Source organism: Gorilla gorilla, chromosome 4, assembly GCF_029281585.2.
Source record: "Gorilla gorilla gorilla isolate KB3781 chromosome 4, NHGRI_mGorGor1-v2.1_pri, whole genome shotgun sequence".
Lineage (NCBI taxonomy): Eukaryota > Metazoa > Chordata > Mammalia > Primates > Hominidae > Gorilla > Gorilla gorilla.
This window is the reverse complement of record NC_073228.2, coordinates 181306728-181330617: the sequence shown is the minus strand read 5'-3', so window position 1 is coordinate 181330617 and position 23890 is coordinate 181306728. Positions and strand designations below refer to the sequence as shown.

At 48.0% G+C, this 23890-nt stretch overlaps 1 protein-coding gene across 14 annotated transcripts in view; it reads left to right on the top strand.

The window, feature by feature from the left end:
* Positions 1–23890, top strand: part of FAM193B (family with sequence similarity 193 member B) — a 34886-nt gene that overhangs the window by 3873 nt on the left and 7123 nt on the right. For 5 of the 14 annotated variants that reach the window (XM_031011392.3, XM_055386375.2, XM_055386377.1 and 2 more), the window contains 5 exons: positions 11608–11850; positions 12648–12879; positions 14005–14392; positions 18127–18325; positions 19248–19487. In XM_031011392.3, the coding sequence (XP_030867252.1) occupies positions 11608–11850; positions 12648–12879; positions 14005–14392; positions 18127–18325; positions 19248–19487 (1302 nt within the window). The other 9 variants (XM_055386373.2, XM_055386378.2, XM_063707013.1 and 6 more) reach the window with 8 other exon arrangements.

Here is a 23890-nt window from a genome sequence, read left to right as displayed (position 1 = left end):
TTCATCTCTCTTGGACCACTGAGTTTGTAATCCAGTGTACACTCAATAAGCCCCCAGGAGACTTGCTAGGATGTAAACCAGCAGTTGGTGAGGAGAGGTGAGCTCATCCTACCCTTCCCCACCTCTTGTTCCCTCCACATTGTCCTCTGGGACTTTGCCCAGTCTAGTTTAAAGGCAAAGATCCGATTGTTGTCCTGGGCACCTGTAGTCCCAGCTACTTTGGAGGCTGAGGCAGGAGAATGGCGTGAACCTGGGAGGTGGAGCTTGCAGTGAGCCGAGATCGCGCCACTGCACTCCAGCCTGGGCGACAGAGCGAGACTCCTTTCTCAAAAAAAAAAAAAAAAAAGACAAGACAATCCGGTCTTACAAGGTTAATGTTAGGGTCCAACAAGTGCAGTGTGCTTAACACAAGTGGTAGCTCTGAGTATTGTAGATATTTGGTGTCAGGGTTGCCCAAGACAACCTAGAGGAAGATGGGTCAGAGAATGCTTCTCAGAGCTGAGTCTTCAAGGTTGTGTAGAAGTTCTCCAGAGGACAACTCTAGAGATCCGATTCTTCCACTGCTCCCTCAAGAAATTGGAGCAGATGATTAGTCAGTATCTTTAATAAAAGCATCCCATTATGTTTAATTCACTCAGCAGATATCAAAACCACCTCTGTGCCAGGACCTTTATTTGGGGTGCACAGATGGATAAGATAGTTCCTATCTTTGGGGACCTCCCCCTTAGAATCAGTGCCTGCCCAGCCTGCACTACTTCTATTGTCAGTAGGAGGAAATGATACTGAGGGGATCCTTGCCACCTCTGGTTCTTCTTTGTAAGCCAGTAGAGACTCACTATATAAAAATGTCAAAAGACCTTTGAAAATGAAGACTTACCCACTTAGGATTTTAATTTTTTTTTTTTAATTTAGAGATAGGATCTTGCTATGTTGCCCAGGCTATCCTCAGACTCCTGGACTCAAGTGATACTTCTTAAGCCTCCCAAATAGCTGGGACTACATGTGCATGCCACTACACCCAGCTGAGTTTTAAATTTTTAATTTCTGATATCAGATGGATGATCCTAACACCTTTACTTACCTCATCTAGAATTTTTTAGAGCAGGGTCTATGTTTTAATTTATTTGGGGGAAATATATTGTGTGTGGACCTTATATACCCAATACATGGCTGTTAAAAATTATAATAAGTAAGGATTCTACCACTTTGTTCTTGTCTGCCCCCACAACTGGGCCAGGCTGGCAGTTATTCATTTAGGCCAGCCATTCGCATGCTGTGATGCCCAGTTTTATTTCACATGGCATTTATTGTGCAGACACTAACCGATCCCAGCTCTGTGCCAGGCCTGGGCTAGCTGCGCATGCAGAAGTGAATCAGACATAGTCCCTTCCCACAAGGGGCTCATAGTCTAGAGAACGTGTGTATAGTAATTGCAGTAATGCTAGAAGGAGATATAGCATCGGCTTCCTCTGAATAAAGGTTCAAATCCTGTACCCTATTAAGTGGCCTTTGGAAGTGTTTCAGCCTCTTGGTTTGTTTTCTCATGTATAAAATGACAATCCAGGCTGGGCGCGGTGGCTCATGCCTGTAATCCCAGCACTTCGGGAGGCCGAGGCGGGCGGATCACGAGGTCAGGAGATCGAGACCATCCTGGCTAACACAGTGAAACCCTGTCTCTACTAAAAATACAAAAAAATTAGCCGGGCATGGTGGCGGGCACCTGTAGTCCCAGCTACTTTGGAGGCTGAGGCAGGAGAATGGCGTGAACCTGGGAGGTGGAGCTTGCAGTGAGCCGAGATCGCGCCACTGCACTCCAGCCTGGGCGGCAGAGCGAGACTCCTTTCTCAAAAAAAAAAAAAAAAAAAAAAGAAAAGACAATCCAGTCTTACAAGGTTAATGTTATAACGGGTCCAACAAGTGCAGTGTGCTTAACACAAGTGGTAGCTCTGAGTATTGTAGATATTTGGTGTCAGGGTTGCCCAAGACAACTTAGAGGAAGATGGGTCAGAGAATGCTTCTCAGAGCTGAGTCTTCAAGGTTGTGTAGAAGTTCTCCAGAGGACAAGGTGGTAGAAAGGAGTCTAAACAAAGGAAGGAACTTGTACAAAGACCCAGGGCGAGCACCACTCATTTGGAGAGTCGGGAGACATCTGGCTGAAGGGGCTAGCAGGGTTCTTGAAAACCACACCAAGAGGTTTAGGCTTTATCCTGTAGGTGGTGAAGAATCAATGAAAGGTTTTAAGCAGGAAAGAGAACGTGATGTGCTTCAATACATTCTCTGATAGCATGTGAGGAAGTAATTCTCAGTGGGAGAGACAGCTGTGATTGCTTGATTCCACCCCTCCCTTGCCCCAACCTAATAATCATCAGATCCCCTGTGCTTTGCTGGACCCTATCCCAGACTTACAGAATCAGTCTCCAGGTCTGGATCGCAGGTATCTATTGTTGAATTGTTCCCAAGTGACTCTGACATGTGACTGGGTCTGGGAGCTGCTGAATTGAGGGTGCCAGGGGGATCTTTGAGGAGACCTAGGGTATTCTTCAAACAATGGGTTTCCCAGGGAGGAGCTTTTCCATAAACAAGAACAGAAACAACCTTAGTTTAAAACAGAACAAAAAACCTTCCCCCAGTTCTGATCTATTAATGATATGTGCCAACTTCCATTGTGTATAATCTTCCATCGTGTATCCAAACACTTACCTGTGCCTACTCTGTGCTACAGCTTCTGCTGAATGACTGCAATACAGTGACTTGTGGGACACAGGCTCTGCCCTTGAAAAGCTCACAGTATTGTGGAAAGGACAGATTTCAACCACTAGAATATATATGATAAGCTCTATTCTAGAGATACGTTTTTAAACAAAAGAGTGTTAGGATATCCTAGAGCAAAGCCAAGTTCATTCTTCCTGTGGACTTAAGAGGATGTAACACCCGGATCGAGCCTAAAAAAAAGAGAAGAAAAAGGCAGAAGGAACAGCATATGGGAAGGTGTGACTACTTTATGTATTTGGTCCTTCTTGGCAGGATGTGCAGAAGCAGAGAAGGACTGAGGAGAGGCATGCTATGTCTTGGGAAGGGCCCTGTGTGTGTGCCTTCGGTTCTGTGCCTGTGAGCCTGCCTTCATCCTTCAGACTCTGGGTGGCTCCCAGCACAGCAGCTGCATGGTTGTGCAGCCTGTGGGCCAACATGCTGCAGTCCATCTCCCCTTCATTCTCCACCAAAGGCCCTTAGCTCCCTTTATTATTTCCCCCTCCATGCTTAGGATGCTTAGCACAAGTGGTAGCTACGAGTAGATCTATCTACTGTGAAAAATGATGTAGGGAAACTAAAGCAGAAAGAAGGGGCTGGTGGAACTGCAAACACTGAAGGTTTTATTAGGAAGTTATAGCCAGAAAACAAGGAGCTGGGGGTTCAAAGAGGCCTTGAAGTCACTTGTCTAGTCCTTCTGTCCTTTGCTTCAAGAAATAAATTTGGTTTGGGCAAGTCTCACTTAGTAAGTTTCCCTGTCATTTCTTCCAGGGCAGAAGAGGAAAGAAACTAACGGGTATTGAGCACCTACTTTGTGCCAGGCCCAGGCCAGGTACTTTACATAATTTATTTCCTTCTGTCCTCACAACTCTGTAAAATATGGTTTTATTCCCATTTCATAAATGAGGAAATTGAGGCTCAAAGAAATTGAGTAATATTCCAAGATCATATTGAAAATGACAACTGGGATTTGAACTCACAACTGTGTGTCTCGTCCCCAAAATTCATGCTCTTCCTCCTCCATGAGTAACGTGTGCTGGGGTTAGAGTAGCAGAGTGGCAGTTTGACCTGAGGATTCAGGTAAATCTGCGGCTTGGGCCCTCCTTGTGGCTCATTGCACCCAGGAGGCAGTTCAGCGGATGAGCTAGCCTTGTGGGGATATTAAAACTGAGAAAGTTTTAGGGTTAAGGTCACTAGGATCAGAGAGACTCACTCCCAACCGAGCTTGTACAACCAGAAAGGATTCCCCACTGACTAGTCTTGTAGTGTGAAACAGCTGTTCTACCTCCTGGAAGGGCCTGAGCCCACAGCCTGCATGGAAGTTTGGGTAACAGCTCCAGGGCACTGAGGTGGGGTTGTGTCAGCTCTCTTAGAATTAACTGCAGCTCTGACTGTCAGCATTAGAATAGTCTGAGATTCTTCTCACTGATTGCCCTCTCATCAGTGGCTCAGAGTGACTCATAGCATGTTGGGAAATGCACTGTTTTGGCTCTGTTTTAAATTCTGCCTTTGTGTTGAACAGCTGAGACATGAGCCAGATGGGCTTTAAGCTTTCATTTATTTATTCAGTGAATGCCTGCAATGTGTCAGGCCCAAGCCAAGCTTAGGTTCCTGGGCATACTTAAATGACCAAGGTCCACTCCCTGCCCCCAGAGGGCTCACATTCTACCAGGAATTTAGGAACAGACAGAATACATCTGTGGCACATTTTGATGATGCTATACTAAATAGAATCAGTTGTGCTTAGCTTGACCAGCAAAAGCTTCATTGACCTTTGACCAGAATCTTAGGGAATGAATAGGAATTGTCAAGGGTAGATGTTTCCCGGCACTTAGCACAATTGGCAGGAGATAGGGACTCTGACAATGTTGAATGAGGGAGTGAATGGGTGAATGGAAGAGTGACTGATGATAACTATGACAATGAGTTTTTCTAGGCTGAGGATTAATCATTTTCTCTGCTTCTGAAAGGGAATTTTAGCTGCTGGTGTTGTCCTCTGCCTGCCTTGGTGACAGAGAGGCTCTTGGAGTTGGGTGCCTTGAGAGTAGAGTGCTCTAATGGGCCATTTCAAAATAGAATTTGGGACCTGTTGCAGGGCAGCTGGTTAGATACAGCATGTGTCTTGGGGCAATCCTGTACGAACATACACAAACTCTGGAGATGAAAAAGAATCCATGGGATGAATGAGGCCACGCTGAGTGCTGGAAATTCAATCCAGCTTCAGAGTAGTCCTTGACAGCTGTCTGGTCTGGCAATGGGTTATTCCCAAATTGTGGACAGAAAGGCCAAGCTAGAAAATTGAGTCATGCCCTCAGAGAGCTATCTTTTTTTTTTTTTTTTTTTTTGAGACAGGCTCTCACTGTTACCCAGTTTGGAGTACAATGGTGCAATCTTGGCTCACTGCAACCTCCGTCACTTGGGCTTGAGCAATCCTCCAACCTCAGGAGACCTTATATATTCCTAAAAATTATTGAGGAACCCAAAGAGCTTTTGTTTGTGTTGTTTATATCTACTGATACTTACCAAATTAAATATTAAAGCTGAGAAAGCTTTAAAATATTTTGTCACTAATTTATTTAAGAAAGACAATATTAAAGCTATCTTGTTAACATAACAATTTTTAATGAAAACTATATTTTCCAAAACAAAATTAGAAGAATGGCCAGGTGTGGTGGCTCATGCCTGTAATGCCAGCACTTTGAGAGGCTGAGGCAGGCGGATCACTTGAGATCAGGAGTTCAAGACTGGCATGGCCAACATGGTGAAACCCTGTCTCTACTAAAAATATAAAAATTAGTCAGGCGTATTGGCAGGCGCCTGTAATCCTAGCCACTTGGGAGGCTGAGGCAGGAGAACCGCTTGAACATGGGAGGTGGAGGTTGCAGTGAGCTGAGATCATGCCACTGCACTCCAGCCTGGATGACAGAGCGAGATTTCATCTTAAAAAAAAAAAAAAATTAGAAGAATGGTCTTCTTTTCATTTTTGCAACTTTTTTTTCATCTAGCTTAATAGACTAAAGCTGGCTTCTCATATATGCTTCTGTATTCAGTCTTTTGCAATACATTGTTTTGGTTGAAGTATATGAAAAAAAATCCAACCTCACACAAATATGTAAGTGAGAAAGGGAGGAATGTTTCAGTAGCCTTTCCAGATAATTTCCATTATTGAATTTGAGCCCATATCAGTGAAGTCTTCATACTCATTTACACTAAAATCTATTGGTCGAGCCAGTGCTTTGAATCCATCATGCTTTGGTCATTTGGAAAATAGGCTCACTGGATTTTGCACATCTTCCAAATGTTTTCCATTTCATTTTACAATGCCAAAAGATAACATTTGTTAATGTCACCACCAATTTCATCAGAAAAGTCTTCAAGTATTTGGAAGCTGTCAAACTCATGGTGGTAGATGCAAGTTTCAGAATTTTAATTTTCACTTGAAAGCTTGCATTTTATATCATTGCCCACAAATACTGTCAGTTGTTTCCCTTGAAGTGACAGGCTCATTTTATTCATTGTTCATTTTTTTGAGAAAATGTCTGCCAATACCCAAGTCTAAATAGTAAGTCATTCTTTCAGTTAAAAAATGGTGTTCCATGAAAAAAAGTGGCTTCCTCTTCCTTTGATTTTATCTCTCTTTTATCCAGGAAAAACTAGAATGCCCTAACTTAATGCTTCTCAGGCCAAGACAAAAAAGTCTTGGGCCTGATCTGGTAAGGGAGCAGAGAGAATGGTTTTAATGGCTACAGATGCCAGCCCCCTAGGCCCTAGAGTGCACCTAGAGCTCACTTGGCCCCTTCACTGCTCTGGGGATGTGCATGCTACAGCATGGATCCCTTGTGAGTAATCTCACACTCTCCAGAGATTCTGGTTGTGCTTAGAGTGAAGAAAAATTATCTTGGAGCTTTTTTGAGGAGATCCCAAATCAGCAGAACCCCCAGAACTTTTCTTCCCTCATCTTTTGCCTAAGGCTAGACCTGCATCCTCAGAGGCTCTGAAATTTAAACTGAGGTGAGCAGGAACAATGGGCTGCTGCCCAGGGCTGCTGGATTCAAGAATCAGTTCCATCAGCCTTTGTGATGAAGAAAAATGGTTGGAGTTTTCATTCATTCGATGAACATTTACTGATCACTTCTTTGTGTAGGAATACTGTGCCAGGTGCTAAAAATACAGCTTGGGAGCAGCTGATTGAAAGTCTGGGTTGACCGACTTTTCAGGGCGTAAGGGGTCATGAATGCCAGAATTTGGGAAATGGCAGCAGATCACAGTCAAAGGGAACTCTGAACCAAGAGCTGTTCTCTGCCAAAGCAAAAATTTGAAGGAACCAGTGGCATTACTGACTATAAATATAACATCTCTAGGGCTTGGGATTCTCATCACCCTCTAGCAATTAAAGTGGAGATGAAAATAGCAGAGGAAAGTTCCCAGTTCCACAAGGCATCATACCCAGGGGCAGGCGCCACGGCCTAGAGTTCAGACATCAGCTTTAGGGGTGGCCCCTCAAACTGCCTGGGCCTCAAAGAAGGACTCAAGTGTACCAAACTCAGAGAGGACAGTGGATAAACTACTCTTCAATGTAGACTTAGAACAGAACAGCCAAGGGGCTTAGATAATAGATTGAGTGCCTACAGCCTGGATCCCTTGAGCTAAGTGTTTTGTATCTCTAATGTGACTTAATCCTGTGGGCAGCTTTATGCAGCATGGGTGGTATCATCACTCAGTTCTGTGGGCAGCTTCAATTAGAGCTTAATTAGCTTTTCAGGCCCTGTGTTTCTTGCTTTAACTAGGAAGACAACCTATCCTGTAAAGTCACTTCTAGTGATGGCTAATCTCATTTATTTTGTGTACCATTTTGGCTCTCGGGAGAGTCACATTATTTCCATTAACTGGGGGCATCTCATTATAATCCCTAAAGAATGCAGTCTTTTACTCTTAACGCGGTTAAGATTGGAACCATTCTGGAGGTCAGGTGGACAGATGGGCCTTTCTCTGTAGGCAGCAGTAATTTCAAGCAGTGTCTCATTGGACTGCCTGCCGGCTGCATTGCCATGGGGACACCTAGCAAATCTGAGTTCTCTACCACATGGCCCACTGAGTCCATGCCTGAAGCCAAGCCCTGTGCTGCACTGTGAGGGATCCAGACAGGAATCAGACCTGGCACCTGCCTCTTGTAGAAGGGGTGGAAGATACAGGTAAATAAATTGTGCAGAAGACACAACTACTGTAACCAAGGCACAGTGTACTAGGAGGAGATGGGAGAGGAGAAGTGAATTACGAGAGGAGAAAGCCTAGAGGAGGTTGGACTTAAATTGAGCCTTTAGTCTCAGCTAGTCATTGGAAAAACATGAGAAGAAAGTGGGTTTTAAGCAAGGAATCACCTTTAGTGAAAGCATGAAATAGGAAAAGGCAGAGATTATTTTGGGAACTTAGGGAATGACTTCATGGGGTTGAGGGGAGAGATTAAGATTTCTAACAAGTCAGTTTAGATTCATCATATATGAGAGACTCACGTTTGTGTAAAATGCAGTGACCATTTATTGTTTCCTATTGTTCCTGTCGTGTTAATGATTAATACCATGTGTTCAGCAACGTCTATGTGCCTAGCACTGGACTAGGTGCTTTATCACATTTATTTCTCACAGCTGACCCTACAAATTAGGACTTAATCCCATTTTACAGATGAGCAAACAGAGAGGGTAAGTAGAACTAGCCCAGCATCTTACAGCTGGTAAGTGATAGAGGCCAGGATTAATGCCAAAGCCAGTGTTGTTTCCACTGCGCCCCAGTGCCTTCCACAAGTACTTTGGCACTAAGTGCAGTCACACTGATTACACACTTAATTTATAAGAATTGTGTATTTGCTTTTAAAAACAGAAAACACACGTATCATACGTTTTATTACACATTTGAATTGTTGGTTATAACTACAAAACCATATACAGTCATTCCTCCACATCTGTGGATTCAACCAATTGTGGATAGAAAATATTCAAGGAAAGAAAAGGATGGTTGTGTCTATACTGAACAAGTATAGACTTTTTGCCTCGTCATTATTCCCTAAACAATACGGTATAGCAGCTATTTACATAGCATTTACATTGTATTAAATATTATAAGTAATCTGGAGATTGTGGGAGGGTGTGCATTGGTTATATACAAATATGACACCATTTTATATCAGAGATTGGAGCATCTGCAGATTTTGGTATCTGGGGGGTGTCCTGGAACTGATCCCCCATGAGTACCAAGGGATGACTGTATATTGTGCTTTATAGGCCACATAAAGAATTTCAGGCTGGGCACAGTGGCTCACGCCTGTAATCCTAGTACTTTGGGAGGCCGAGGCAGGCGGATCACGAGGTCAGGAGATTGAGACCATCCTGGCTAACACCGTGAAACCCCGTCTCCACTAAAAATACAAAAAAATTAGCCGGGCGTGGTGGCGGGCGCCTGTAGTCCCGGCTACTCGGGAGGCTGAGGCAGGAGAATGGCGTGAACCTGGGAGGCAGAGCTTGCAGTGAGCCGAGATCATACCACTGCACTCCAGCCTGGGCGACAGAGCGAGACTCCGTCTCAAAAGAAGAAAAAAAAAAGAATTTCGAGAATAACTATACAAGATTTTAATTGTATGTACTGACTTTCGAACCTAGCATGCAAATGAAATGAAACTGTTGTAGTAAAATTACATGTCTTGGTGCTCGCCTTGTGGTCATCATCATGGCAGGAAAAGGGACTCTATCTAGAGTTACTGTGGCACTTCGTAGCTATGGAAAGTTTCCTCTTTGCCTTAATTTCTCTGAATACCATCCTTCTCTATCCACCTTCCACTCCTGCAGTTGCCATTGAACAACTGTCTTGCTCATTGAAATGTTCCCTTGGCAGACACTGATTTAGGCTGTATCTTTTGTGAGTTCCACATGTAAAATTTCTGTCTCTCTGGTACTCTTTTTTCTAAGTTCCTTGTACTTCCGAAAGTTTCATTATGCTTCTGGTACTACTGTTTGGTTCTTTTCTTTTTTGAGAAACCAAGGACCCAAGTCAGTGTAATGGTAACAGAGGTTTAAGGATACCCTGATGCTAACTCATTATGAGAAAGTAATTTCATGGGAGAAAAATGATGGCATTATCTTATTGGTAGGATGAGGGTGATACCCTTATTATTCCCGTAGGCCTCTGCAGACACATGTTACCCAGTGTTGGGTAAGTTTGGAAGGTATGTCAGTTAACTACCATTGCATAACAAACCACCTCCAAAACCTAGTGGTTTAAAACAATACCACTTTCTATCTCTCATGAGTCTGCTCTCGGCTGGGCTCACTCATGTTTCTCTGATCAGCTGGCCAATCAGCTGGGAAGACTTCGCTTTCTCCACAAGTCTCTCACATCCCTCCAGCAGCTAGCCTGGTCTCGCTCTCAGGCCATGGCAGAGGTTCAGGAATGAGCAAGCCCAGCCGTGCATGGAAACAAGTGGAAATGTATACACACCTTTCAGGTTTATGGCTGGCAGCCTATTTGCTAACATCCCATTGGCCAAAGTGACATAGTCAAGCCCAGTGTCAGAGTGGGGGCAGATACAAAGTTGTAGGATATAGGAAGCTATTAATTGGAGGCATTAAATGTAATCAGTCTCCCAGTCAGGACCCCTCAATGTGAAAGCAAACCTACAGACTTATATTTGTTTTCCTTTTTTTTTTTTTTGAGACGGAGTCTCGCTCTGTCGCCCAGGCTGGAGTGCAGTGGCGCGATCTTGGCTCACTGCAAGCTCCGCCTCCCAGGTTCAAGCGATTCTCCTGCCCCAGCCTCCCGAGTAGCTGGGACTACAGGCGCTTGCCACCATGCCCAGCTAATTTTTTTGTGTTTTTAGTGGAGACGGGGTTTCACTGTGTTAGCCAGGATGGTCTCAATCTCCTGACCTCGTGATCCGCCCACCTCGACCTCCCAAAGTGCTGGGATTACAGGCATGAGCCACCGCGCCCGGCCTGAGTTATATTTCTAAGTCAAGTTTGTTACAGAAGGCAAAAAAAAAAGTCCAAATAATGACTGTATTGGGCCTATGCTATGGGCATACACAGGGTAGACACTTTACCTGCTACGCAGTGATGATCCTTACAACAACTCTGCAAGGTAGGTAGGAATTGGAGCCCAGAGAAGTTAAATAACTTGCTCAAGGTCACCCAGCCAGTATGTGTTCAGGCAGGAATTAGAATGCATATCTGTTTGATTTCAAAGCCCAGATTGTTTTCACCGTACTCACTACCTCTCAGGAGCACCAACCAGAGCCTTACCTTCCCTCTGACACAATTTCCCATTGAGTTGATGCTTTCTGACTAGCTGTACAATCGCCTCCTCCAAAATGTTGCTGCGATCCTAAGAGAATTGTGCAATTCTTCAGAAAACCCACACATTCTCCTAAACTGTCCACTGACTAAAAGCATTCTTTCCTTCCAGATGGGCATTGGTCCCTGGGCTGTACAGGCAGCCCAAGAATTGTGGACACTCCCAGCCATGCCAGAGAGGGAAGGGCCATCTTCTCTTTAACCTTTAAGATTTGGGGATGTCAGAGAATTAGGATATTTGAGCATGAGTTTTGGAGCCAGACTCACTAGGGTTCAACCACTCGCTAGCTTTATAACCTTGGGCAACTCATTTAACTTCTTGAAATCTGTTTCTTCATCTTAAAAAATGGGAATAAGAACACCTCGTTTGCAGAGCTGTTACAAGGACTAAATTTTAATTATGTCTAAAAAGTGCCTAACCCAGTGCCTGGCACGTAATAAGTGGCATTACTAATATTGTTACTATTATTTTGAAGGAGAGCCTTTCCCCTCCTGGGAAACCCTGTTTCTGTCTGTTGGACAGGTCCCCCCCACCTCCAGCCAGCCTGTGCAGACTTGCTGCCTGCTGTGTCACCGGGAACGCAAAGGCTGGGAAGAAGGCCCTTCTCAAAATGGACTGGTGTTGCAGGGTGAGAAGCTGCCCCCTGACTTCATGCCAAAGCTCGTCAAGAATCTCCTAGGCGAGATGCCTCTGTGGGTCTGCCAGAGTTGCCGAAAGAGCATGGAGGAAGATGAAAGGCAGACAGGTCGAGAACATGCAGTGGCGGTAGGTAACCGCTGACAGGGGTCCCTGAATGCAGGAGGGCTCCTCCCCAAGGAAGTCAGGCTGTTCCCTGTCCTCAGGTGGCTCTCCTTGGGCAGCTCCCATGCCCAGGCACTGAGAGACTTCTGGGCTGCTCTGGCACAGCATTGGCAGCTCAAGTTCAGATTTGGGGGAAGAAGAGAAACTTCTGGCAGCCCACCGGTCAGTCCCTCAGGGTGGTCTGTGCACAGGATGAGGGCCCACTCATAGGTACTGGTAGATCACGAGCCTCCTGCCTTCGGCTCTGTGGCAGCTTGAAAGCCAACCAGTATGACGTGGGAGACAGAGATGAGTTTGAGGGTCTGAAATGTGCCCTAGTTAGAAGGACAGACACTTGGGAGTCATCTAAGTCTGCTGTTTCATGAATCACGACGGCCAGACTTTCCTCATTTCTCACGTCGCTGCAGATCTTCCCTTTTACCCAGGAACAGTTTAGCTTCAGGACTCCTGGTCAAAAGGCCCTTCCTGTCATTGGCTGCTCTCTCCTCCCCAAAGGCCCGCAGTTCACAGGCAGTCTCTGCCCCTACCAGAGTCTCTCTCCCCAGTCTCCACACATTGCATGTAAGTGGGACCACCACAGCCCTTTCCCAGCAAAGGCCTGGCCCTCATTTGTTCTTATAGCTGGAGTTGTATTCATTGTGTTTTTGCTATGGCACATGGCCTGGAGGAGAAGGAGCTCCCTCAGGAAAAGCTGAGGCAGCAGAGGGTCAGCTCCGATGTTTGCTGTTTGACCGTGAGCCTTTTTCCTCCCCCTTCTCCAGATCTCCTTGTCACACACATCCTGCAAATCACAGTCTTGTGGAGATGACTCTCATTCGTCCTCATCTTCCTCATCATCCTCATCCTCGTCCTCCTCTTCCTGCCCTGGGAACTCAGGAGACTGGGATCCTAGCTCGTTCCTGTCGGCACATAAGCTCTCGGGCCTCTGGAATTCCCCACATTCCAGTGGGGCCATGCCAGGCAGCTCTCTTGGGAGTCCTCCTACCATCCCCGGTGAGTCTCCAGGCTCGGGAGAGAGCCAGGCCCTATAAATGTGGACAGCTGTGTTTTCCTATCCACTTTGTTCAAACAAATCATAAGACTGGTTACTAAAATAAGTAAAAGTGGAACTGTTCTGGTGGAAGCAGGGGCAGCTTAGACCTTGACTATCTCTGGAACTCCTTTCCCCACAACTCTGAACTTGAAAAATACTGCTAATAGAAAAACGTTTGCCTCTCCAAGTTGTCATTGGCTCTGGTAGTTCACATTGGATCAAGAGGGCATCCGGTGAGGTCTGTCTGAGTAGAAAGCGGAGTCGTAGGACTTAGATCACCTGACCCCTGCAGCACCACAGAGGACCTGGGCAACCTTGTCTTCCTAGGCCTTGATTTCCCCACCTAAGGGATGGGTATAAAAGCACTGAATTTAAATGCCCAAGAGATTGGCAGTGTAAGCCGTAATAGTTATTAGCTAATTTAGCAGCTGTGTAAGTCTTCTTTGACCCTGAAATAACTCTCAGAGACCCAGAGACAAAACTCTTGGGTTATTGGTTTATTATGTAAATATGATTTACTGTCATACTTCTAAATGAAGGAGCTGAGTTCTTCAAAGTGGGTCTGCCCCCAGAATTATGAGTGTTGAGCAGTATATAATTCCATTAATTTTGGTACATAAGCTAGAGAGTCATCAGAACCTTTTTCCCACTTCTCTGAAATCTGGGGCCCTCGGGTCTGGCATGCCCTGCTGCTGTGGTACACATGGCACAGAGGCAGAGCCTGGGCCTGCTGCTCCACTGGCTTCTGCAGATCATCCTCCAGGCCTGAGGAGCACCTGTGTACAAGCAGATCCTAGAGAGACCCTCAGAGACAGAATGCATATCCTCTGCTCATGCTGCAGAAAAGGCATGGGGCCTTGTGTGGAATCAGCATTCCTAGTACCTTCTTGCTTGGGTCTGGGCTCCTTGAGCCTGCTCAGCTGTGTTGCTGCCCACACAGAATCTTATGCAGCTCCAGGGTCCCCTGTGCTGAGAGGCTGTGCCCTCTTGTCACAGAAGCAGGATGCTGTGGCAGTGAGCCTGTGGGCTTTCCTTCCCAGGTCTGGGCTCCCATTCTGACCCCTTTCTCCTCCCTCTGCCCACAGGTGAGGCTTTCCCCGTCTCGGAGCACCACCAGCACTCAGACCTCACTGCTCCCCCTAACAGCCCCACCGGCCACCACCCCCAGCCAGCATCTCTAATCCCGTCTCACCCCAGCTCCTTTGGCTCCCCGCCCCACCCACACCTGCTGCCCACCACCCCGGCAGCACCTTTCCCTGCCCAGGCTTCAGAGTGCCCTGTTGCTGCTGCCACTGCCCCCCACACTCCAGGGCCATGTCAGAGCTCCCATCTACCCTCCACCAGCATGCCGCTCCTGAAGATGCCCCCACCATTCTCGGGGTGCAGCCACCCCTGCAGCGGGCACTGTGGTGGGCACTGCAGTGGGCCTCTCCTCCCACCCCCGAGCTCTCAGCCACTCCCTAGCACTCACAGGTAAGTGTGCTGCATGAAGGGCAAACTCTCTACCCACTTGAACTTAGAATTTTGGAAAATTTGGGGTTAACTTTGAGGTGGCAATTAAAAAGTAGACTATGTCTTTCCTTTCATTATTTTTCAATTGTAAAGAAGTATGTGTTTTGGCCTGGCACAGTGGCTCACACCTATACTCCTAGCGCTTTGGGAGTCCTAGGCAGGAAGATCACTTGAGCCTAGGAGTTTGACACCAGCCTGGGCAACATGGCAAGACGCCCCTCTCTACAAAAAATTTTGAAAATTAGCCAGGCATGGTGGCATGCAACTGTAGTCCTAGCTACTCAGGAGGCTGAGGCAGGAGGATTGCCTGAACCCAGGAGTTTAGGGTTGCTGTGAGCATTGATCATGCCACTGCACTCCAGCCTGGGTGACAGAGCTTTAAAAAAAAAAACAAACAAAAAAAATAGTATGTGGGGTTTTTTTGTTTTGTGTTTTGTTTTGTTTTAACTTGGAACAATTCAGAAATGTATAAGGAAAAAAATGTCTTCACAACCTAAACTTCTACCACTGTGGTATATTTTCACCATGTTTCTGTATATAAATAACATACTTAGATATTTGATATACCTTTTGTGTAGTAGTAATTTTTTAACATTATGTCATGATCATTTCCCCAGTTAAAATTCTTCAAGAAACTTTTCAATGGTCATATAATGTCTTACTGTATAGCTCAAGCATACTTTATCATTCCCCTATTCCTGGATATCTAGGCATTTCCAGTTGTTTAACCATAATGAATGAGACTGTAATAAGCATCCCTGCACCTAAATCTGTTTGAATGAGAAATCATGTCCTTCAGGGAGATTCCTAGAAGTAACTCTTAAGTACTAAGAAAGGTTATACTAACATATATTTGAAAGAGAATTCTTTGGAGAAGATAGAGGTATATTTTTATGTTAGAAATCAGATCTGTGTTTATCATGCATTTCTATTTTCCTATTGGAAAGTCTCCTGTGTCTGGCACATGCCGGGCTGACAGTGTCTGCAGTCTGCCACCCGCCGGTTTTCACTTAGCGTTGCCTCCTCAGCATATTTGTGTTCTCTTGTGGTGTTCTTAGCCTCTAGCTTCAAAGGCTGGAGAACATCGACCGCAATTCATGTTACTGTTCTCCAGTTGCTGAGCATTTGGGTTATTCGGACATTTTAACATTACCAACAGTGTCTCTAAAGATGTCTTTTCTTAAAGCCTTTTTCCTCTTTTGGATTTTTCTTGTTGGAATCAAGTTCTCAGAATGAAGAAAGTTACTAGTTAAAGGCTGTTTAGGTGTTTTTTGTTCTCTTTGAGGGTTCTTAATACACATTGAAAAACTGCTATCCAAAGGGGTCTCCAAATTGATGTAACCACCAATGAGTGCTGGTTTCCCATATTCACAGGCACACTATTTTAATTTTTCTAAAATCAATTTTGTGGCCTGGTGCCCAGCTCATGCCTATAATCCCAGCCCTTTGGGAGGCCGAGGCAGAAAGATTGCTTGAGCCCAGGAGTTGGAGACTAGCAAGGGCAACATAATGAGACTCTGTCTCTACAAAAAATTTAAAAACTAGTGGGGCATAATGTGCATGCCTCTAGTTCCAGCTACTTAGGTTGCGGGGGCTGAAGTGGGACAGGATCGCTTGAGCCTGGGAGATACAGGCTGCAGTGAGCTGACATCGTGCCACTGAACTCTAGCCTAGGCAACAAAGTGAGAGCCAGTCTCAAAATAGAAAATAAAATCAATTTTGCTGGCCAGGCGCGGTGGCTCATTCCTGTAATCCCAGCACTTTGGGAGGCTGAGGCGAGCAGATCACGAGGTCAAGAATTCCAGACCAGCCTGGCCAGCATGGTGAAACCTCGTCTCTATTAAAAATACAAAAAAAAAAAAATTAGCTGGGCATGGTGGCGTGTGTCTGTAGTCCCAGCTACTCAGGAGGCTGAGGCAGGAGAATCGCATGGACCTGGGAGGCGGAGGTTGCAGTGAGCCGAGGTCGCACCACTGCACTCCATCCAGCTTGGGCAACAGAGCGAGACTCCGTCTCCAAAAAAAAAAAAAAAAAAAAAAAAAATCAATTTTGCTAATGCAATAGATAATGAATGGTTGGTTTAGAACAAACTTCTGTAAGCACCACTGATAATGATTCCTGCCACCATCTTTTTTAATCTACGTCACATGCTTAGTTAGCATCCTTTCTAGCAGCAGAGAGGGCTGCTTTGGACTGCCCTGGAAGCTGGGCCTCCACACAGCTCCTTGAGCTCCGTCCTTGCTCTCAGTTCCCCTGCCACCTCAGCCTCAGCCCAGCGATGGGACCAGCCCAATGGGTGCTTCAGCTGCTCATGGCCCAGCCTAAGGCTTCAGCTCTTCCTGGCTCAAATTATGGGATGTTTCAGGCGTATGTCTCATTCTTACCCTAGGAAAATATTCTGTATTACAAGATATCCCAGTGCTTCCTGAAATCCAGAGGCAGAACAGTACAGTGGAGAGAATATGAGCTTTGCATAGAGAGAAACGTGGGCTTGAGTTCCCCACATCTCCCCTGCCTGCACCCACCATGTACCCCTTCTCAGGGCACTGTGCACACCTCACTTTATCCTCCTGTTTATCGTGCATCATTGTCACGGTCTGTTTGCATCCTTGAGTCCTGGCCACCTGTTGGGCAAAGCAGTCAAGTACTCAGCTTCACTCTCTACCACTGCAAAGTGGGGATAATGACACTTATTTTGGAGGACTTGGGGGATGGTTAGAAATAATATGCCGAGGCCGGGTGCAGTGGCTCACGCCTGTAATCCCAGCACTTTGGGAGGCCGAGGCAGGTGGATCACTAGGTCAGGAGATCGAGACCATCCTGGCTAACACGGTGAAACCCCGTCTGTACTAAAAATACAAGAAAATTAGCCGGGCGTGGCCGCGGGCGCCTGTAGTCCCAGCTACTCGGGAGGCTGAGGCAGGAGAATGGCGTGAACCTGGGAGGTGGAGTTTGCAGTGAGCCGAGATCACGCCACTGCACTCCAGCCTGGGCGACACAGCGAGACTCCGTCTCAAAAAAAAAAAAAAGTGCCGACTCTAGAACCTGGCACAAACAGTGGCTCTTACAGTTGGTGTCCCAGAAGTCACTTGCTTTTTCTCAACTCCGTGCCCTGTGGTTAAGGCAGCTCCACCCATCTGCTCCAGAGCACCAGAGTCTGCTCAGAAGCACCTTAGAAAGTGAAAGGAGACTGGCCTCATGGATAGCCCTGAGTGTTCCAGAGGAGCCTTCAGCCCACTAATGGGTTCAGGCCTATTTATTGAGCACCTGCTGTGTGCAGGGTTGTTATGCTACACACTGGGACCCAAAAACTGAAGCAACACAGCCCCTGCCCTTGAGGCGTGCAGTCCAGTTTGAGAGACAAATGCGCAAACAGACCATGACAGTGACGCACAATAAGCAGAGGATGGAGTGACGTGTGCACAGTAACCTGAGAAGGGGTGCATGGTGGGTGCAGGCAGGGGAGGCGTGGGGAAACCTTTCCAGAAGAGCCACATTTGTGTTTGGGATGGGCCTTGAGGGACAGTGCAGGTGTTCGCCCTGTTCAGGTGAGAGGTGCAATGTAGTTGGACCACCTGGGACCTCTGTGGAGTGGGGCAAGTGAAGGGCGGTCAGGATGGCAGGTGGTGGTTGGGATGCTTCCTGGGTTTCTGCATCACCCTGCCTCATCTCTGGGCCTTCCTCCCCATCATCAGGGATCCCGGGTGCAAGGGGCACAAGTTTGCACACAGTGGCCTGGCTTGCCAGCTGCCCCAGCCCTGCGAGGCAGATGAGGGGCTGGGTGAGGAAGAGGATAGCAGCTCTGAGCGAAGCTCCTGCACCTCGTCCTCCACCCACCAGAGAGATGGGAAGTTCTGTGACTGCTGCTACTGTGAGTTCTTCGGCCACAATGCGGTGAGTGAGCCTGCCCAGGCTAGAGAGGGCTGGGGGCCAGCCAAGGTGAGCAAAAGGAGCACCCTGCTCTCCCCAGAGACCCCGTTGCTCACGGTGGTAATTACCGTGCTGGGGCCGTGAGTCCTTGCACCTGCGTCCTCTCGCTTGATCCTCACAGCACATTTGTGAGGTAGGGGTTTTTAAACATTTTGCTACCTTTGCTCTTCTCATGGTTTCTCTTAAGATTGACTTTTTTTCCTTAGGCAAAAGGAAAGGAAATGGCAGAGAGAAAGCTATGATTCTGATGAGTATGTATACGTGTGTAATCCCAGAGAAGTGAACGCTTGGGAGTGATGAAGGCAGAGTGGAAGCAAAAAGGCTCTCAGTCCCCCAAGTGTGACAGCCAGCCGAGGGACAGGCCGTGAGCACAGACGGCGCCAGGAAGGAGGCTCAGATCAGAGGGCATGCTGGCTCTGGCCAGGGGGAGGAAGCAGTGCAGAAGTCTCATAAGGTGAAGAGGAGAGGGCCGCTGGTTAGGGTAGAGCAGCTGAGGATAGAAGAAATGAAAGTAATTAAATTGCTAGTCACCTTTGAGCTAGGGGTTATTATCCTCATTTTAGAGATGACAAAATTGAGGCTCACAAAGACTCGGTGACTCGCCCAAGGTCATACAGCTTCCCGGTGACAAAGCCCGGGCTCCAACTTGTTTTCCTGGCTCCCCAGTCAGTGTTTGCCCAGCTCTGCCCTGTTCCCTCCTAGTCCCTTCACCCACTGCCGCCTGGATTCAGCCTGGCTGAGAGGGTGAAGCCATGTGGCCTTGGTGGCTAATGGTAGAGAGAACAGTTGTCTTGCTTCTCATCACATACTTGGTGCCCGTGGGTGGGAGTGCTGTGGGCCCCCCAGGCCCAGGGTGTAATGTCAGCACCTCCCCCCCCACCCCCAGCCACCCGCTGCCCCGACGAGTCGGAACTATACCGAGATCCGGGAGAAGCTCCGCTCGAGGCTGACCAGGCGGAAAGAGGAGCTGCCCATGAAGGGGGGCACCCTGGGCGGGATCCCTGGGGAGCCCGCCGTGGACCACCGAGATGTGGATGAGCTGCTGGAATTCATCAACAGCACGGAGCCCAAAGTCCCCAACAGCGCCAGGGCCGCCAAGCGGGCCCGGCACAAGCTGAAAAAGAAGGTGGGTGTAGGGAGAGCCCAGCTCTGCCGTCTCTCCTCCCTGAGGACCCTCGCCCCAACCCCCAGGACCTCTGGGGCATGAATGATGCTGGCTGCCAAAGGCCTCAGCTTGGCTCACTGTTCTGGGAAGGTCTGAATGAGTTTGGGAGGCATCAGGGTCAGGGATCCTGGGGGCAAATAACTGGAGGAAAAAAACGTGTCATGGCCTGAGAAGTTGCTTGCTGGATTCCTCCAAGCTGAGGACTTGCTTCAGTCAGTCATTTATTCATTCAGCAAACACTTCTACAAATACTGGCAGCCAAAGTGTGACACAGTTAAGTTCTCACCCAGAAGAAGCTGTCCAGTGGGGAGACTGACACAAAACTGGACAAGCATATTAGCATGTGACAAGTACTGGGATGAGGGAAGTCCCCCATCCTGCCTGGAAATGGCTTTACAAGAGGCTGACTGTGAGTACAGACTCCTCAGGAGGGCCCTCCTGGCAGCAGGCACGGCACATTCCACAGCAGCTTGACAGCCAAAACTGAGCAGAAGAGAGGCAGGATGGACAGTGTTGTTGAGGGAGGGCCTCTGAGGCCCTGCAGAAGAGCTGTGGCTTTATCCTACCGGTGAGAGAAGTCACTGAGGGTTTTAATCGAAGCATGCACTTGGTCACACCTGCATCCTAAGATTATGCCGTGGCCAAATGGAAGGTAGCTTGGAGGGTTCCAGGCAGGAAGACCTCGAGTTCGATGCCTCAGGCAGGAAACGCAGGCCAAGGGAGAGATGATTGATGGTGGGGCCAGAGAAGAAGAGAGGGATTTTCAAAGGAAGCCGAAGTGATGGGCCTTTGATCTGATGGCAGGAGAGGGAGATGGAGGCAGGGATGTCTCCCAGGTGTTTGCTTGGTGACCAGCAAGATGGTGGTGCCTTTCACTGAGCCAGGATGGGATTTGCAGAAGACAGTGAATTCAGTTGAGGCATGTTGACTCGAAGGTTCCCGTGAGACATCTAAGTGGAGAAGTGCAGGGCTAGCATTTACCAGCGCAGAGATGTAATTGAAGCCAGGGGAATGAACCAGGCCTTGGGACTGAGGACAGAACCTGGTGATCTATTCCTCGGCAGCCCTCCTGCCAGATGAGCCCCAGAGCTTGATGGCTTGTCCCTTGTGGCTTCTTTACCTCTTCACCTGCCTACTCCCAACTGCATCTGCACAGTGACACGTTTAGGAGCCCAGCATCCGAAGAGATTTGGGTGTAACAACCAGCTAGTTCCAGTTCCTGGGTGGTCAAACAGCCCTAGTGCTTTGGAAAGCAGAAGTGATTCACTATCCTTTTTCAGCCCCAAGGACAACCAGGATCCTTCTCCCACCGCCTGAAGTAGTGAGCCAAGGGGTCCCACCGCTGCCTTCTGAAAGTGGTCAGCACTATCTTTCTACCATGCAGTCACCTAGCCAGAAAGGTTCAGTGGGCTGCAGTAGTCTCTGGCCTTTCCTGGCTTCTTAGGACAGTGGTTCCCAGTTAGGTCCCCAGAGAGCACATCCAGCAGTTCCCAAGTCTGATGTGCTTTTCGTAAATATGTGTGCTCAGATGTCTCTTCCCCTTTACTGATAATGCTATTTTCTCTCACCTTTTCTTCTGACAAACTTTCCTTCCAAGTTCAGTTCAGCTGTTTCCTCCTTCATAGCCATCCTTGGGTAACTTCCACTGTACTCCCAACCTACCTCATATATCTGGAGGCTCTGCTCACTCATCCCACACTGCACAGCTCCTGTCTGGCAGGCCCAGGCAGAACCAGGCAGCCCTGCCTTTCCAGACTTAGTCGTGGGGCTGCAGGCAGGGACAGACACGCAGTGGCAGCGTCATGCATTAAGTGATTATGGTCATTATCTCTGTAGACAGCAGCCTCCTCCCTTGTCTCCTTCCACCTCCTGGACTTCACAGTCTGGCTCTCCACCAAAGCCCAGCTGCTCCTTCTCTCCTGCCTCAGGAAATGGAAAGAGCTCAGTGTCTCTCTGCTCCCTTTTCCCACTGCCAGCCCGTGACACTCTCACCTTGTCTTTGTGTCTTCTGTCTACACGAAGGTGAGAGTCATGGGCTGACAGTGGGAGAAGGGAGCAGAGAGACACCCTGCTTCTTAAAAACTGCACCCCTGGCTCTGTCATCTGTGACCTCCTGCCACTCCTCCACATCCAGGGAAGACTCTCCTGCCCCGTTCTCTTCTTTGCAGGTCAATCCGTTTCTCACTCACTTGAATGGAGTAAGCATTGCTAAGTATTGGTAGGAGGGCAGGGAAATTGACCCATCACTCACTCACTCACTCACCAGTACTCAATTCCTTGTCCCGCTGTCTTTCCTTCAGACCCACTCAGAAACACTGCAGCCCTGGGTTCCACCCCAGCCTGGCTCTCCCTTTCTACAGCTCAAGAAAAGCACATGAGTGAATCTGTGGCAGCCAGCCACGTGGGCTCCCGATTGCCGAGTTCCCGTGTCGCCAGGCGGGCCTCTCATGGTTCCCTGGGCTTCCTGTACCTTAGCACGTCCATTCCCCACAGTCCTTCTGTCAGGCCTCCAGTCTTCTCAAACCGCTAGGCCTTCCGAGCCCACACCTTATTTTTTGGCAAATAACCTCACTTTTTATTTCAATGAGGAAAAAAGCCATTATACAGGGATTCTCCCACTGTTTTGCCATTCCCACCTGCAAACATACTTTCTTCCTTGTCATGAGAGTCACCCTTTTCCCGCCTAAGGCCTGTGCGGTACTTTCTTGACCCCTCAGCCCAGCAGCAGGCTCCTGGTCTAGCTTAGCCTCTCCTCTGTGCTGTTCCCATCCACATTTCATTGTGCCCACCATTCTCTTTTTTGGAAGCAAACTGCTCCTTGAGCCTGTTACCTCTCTCTCAACCCCTCCCCAGCCTCTTTCCTCTCATCACAGCCACATTTCTTGAAAAATGATGTCTGCATTCACTGTCTTCCCTTCCACCCATTAGCTCATTGCAGGCGGTTTTCTACCCACACCCTCTCCAGAGTCATCGGTGACTTTTTTTGTTGCCAAATCCATCCTCCTCTGCTGTTCCCATCGTGTTAGTCCACTAAAGAATATCTGGCGTTTGTGTTTGTCCTTTTCACACATTGTCTTTGGGCTCCTCTGTCCTCAGCCAGGCAGGAAAGGGCAGGGGGAGTGCCATGTTCTCCAGATGTCTTGCCTGCCTCTCTGACGTCCTTTCTGTCTCCTTTGTGAGCTCCTCATCCTCCACTTGACCCTCCTTCATGGGGACATCTCCCTGGGAAAGAGATGCCATCTAGAAACAGCCCAATAGTGTTTCCTCCCCGCCCTGTACATCCACGTCTCCAACTGCTACTAGACACCTCCTTGTGGACGTCCCACAGGTATCTCAGACTCTGCACATCCAAAGTTCAGCTTGTTGTTTTTCTCCGAACAGGCCTGCTTTCCCTTCTCTGTTGTCTGTCTAGTCAATGGCACCGCCTCCCACCCTGTTGCCTGAGCCGGAGCCCTGGGCGCCCGCCTGGGGAGTGCATCATAGTGACCCGGAACAGCATGCCTGGAACTGGATCTCAGTTTGACACTTGGCTCTGCCACACTTGCTGTATGACATTGGGCAAATCACTTAACCTCTAAGCCTCAGTTTCTTCATCCATAAAATGAGAATAACAGAACCTAAGTCGTAGATTGTTGCAGGGATGAAATGGAGCGATGCATGGAAAGGTTGGGCAGAGTGCCTAGCACATGTGAGTTCTCAGGCAGTGGGGCTGCTGTGGCAGCCATAGTGGCCGTCAATGTTTCTCTGACTTTTCTTATTCTGTCTCCCTACCCAGCACCAAAAGCCCTATCCATGCCACGTCGCTGATAGCTCAGACCAGTCCACCGCTCTCGACCCTACTGCCACTACCTTAAAAGCCATCAGTGGCTGGACATTGCCCTCGGGCACAAACACTGTAGGGCCTGCAGGGCCCTTCACGATCAGCCCCTGCCAGCTTTATCTCTCAGCTTCTCCTTTCTGACCTTCCTGCCCACCTGCCCCACCCAACCCCCACATCCCCCAAAAAATCTGGGCTACAGCTGTACCTCTGAATGATTTGCATTCCCAGAAGATACTGAGCTTTCCCATTTCCAGCCTTTCCACTTGCTATTCGTTCTCTCTAGAAAATGCTTGTCTCACTGCCTCCGGGATGATTCCACTCCCCATTCTGTGCTCAGTGCAGATCCTCCCACCTCCAGGAAGCACTCCCTGGTGAACCAGTCTGTGTTGGGAGCATCTCCTCTAGATTCCCAGATCACCCCGTGCTTTCTTCCATGCAGCACTTGTCACTGTCACTCTGAATTCAACAGGCTGTTTGCTGTTGTCTCCCTCAGCAGACTAAAGTCAGCGAGGCAGAGAATGTCTCACGTACGCTAAACTCACAG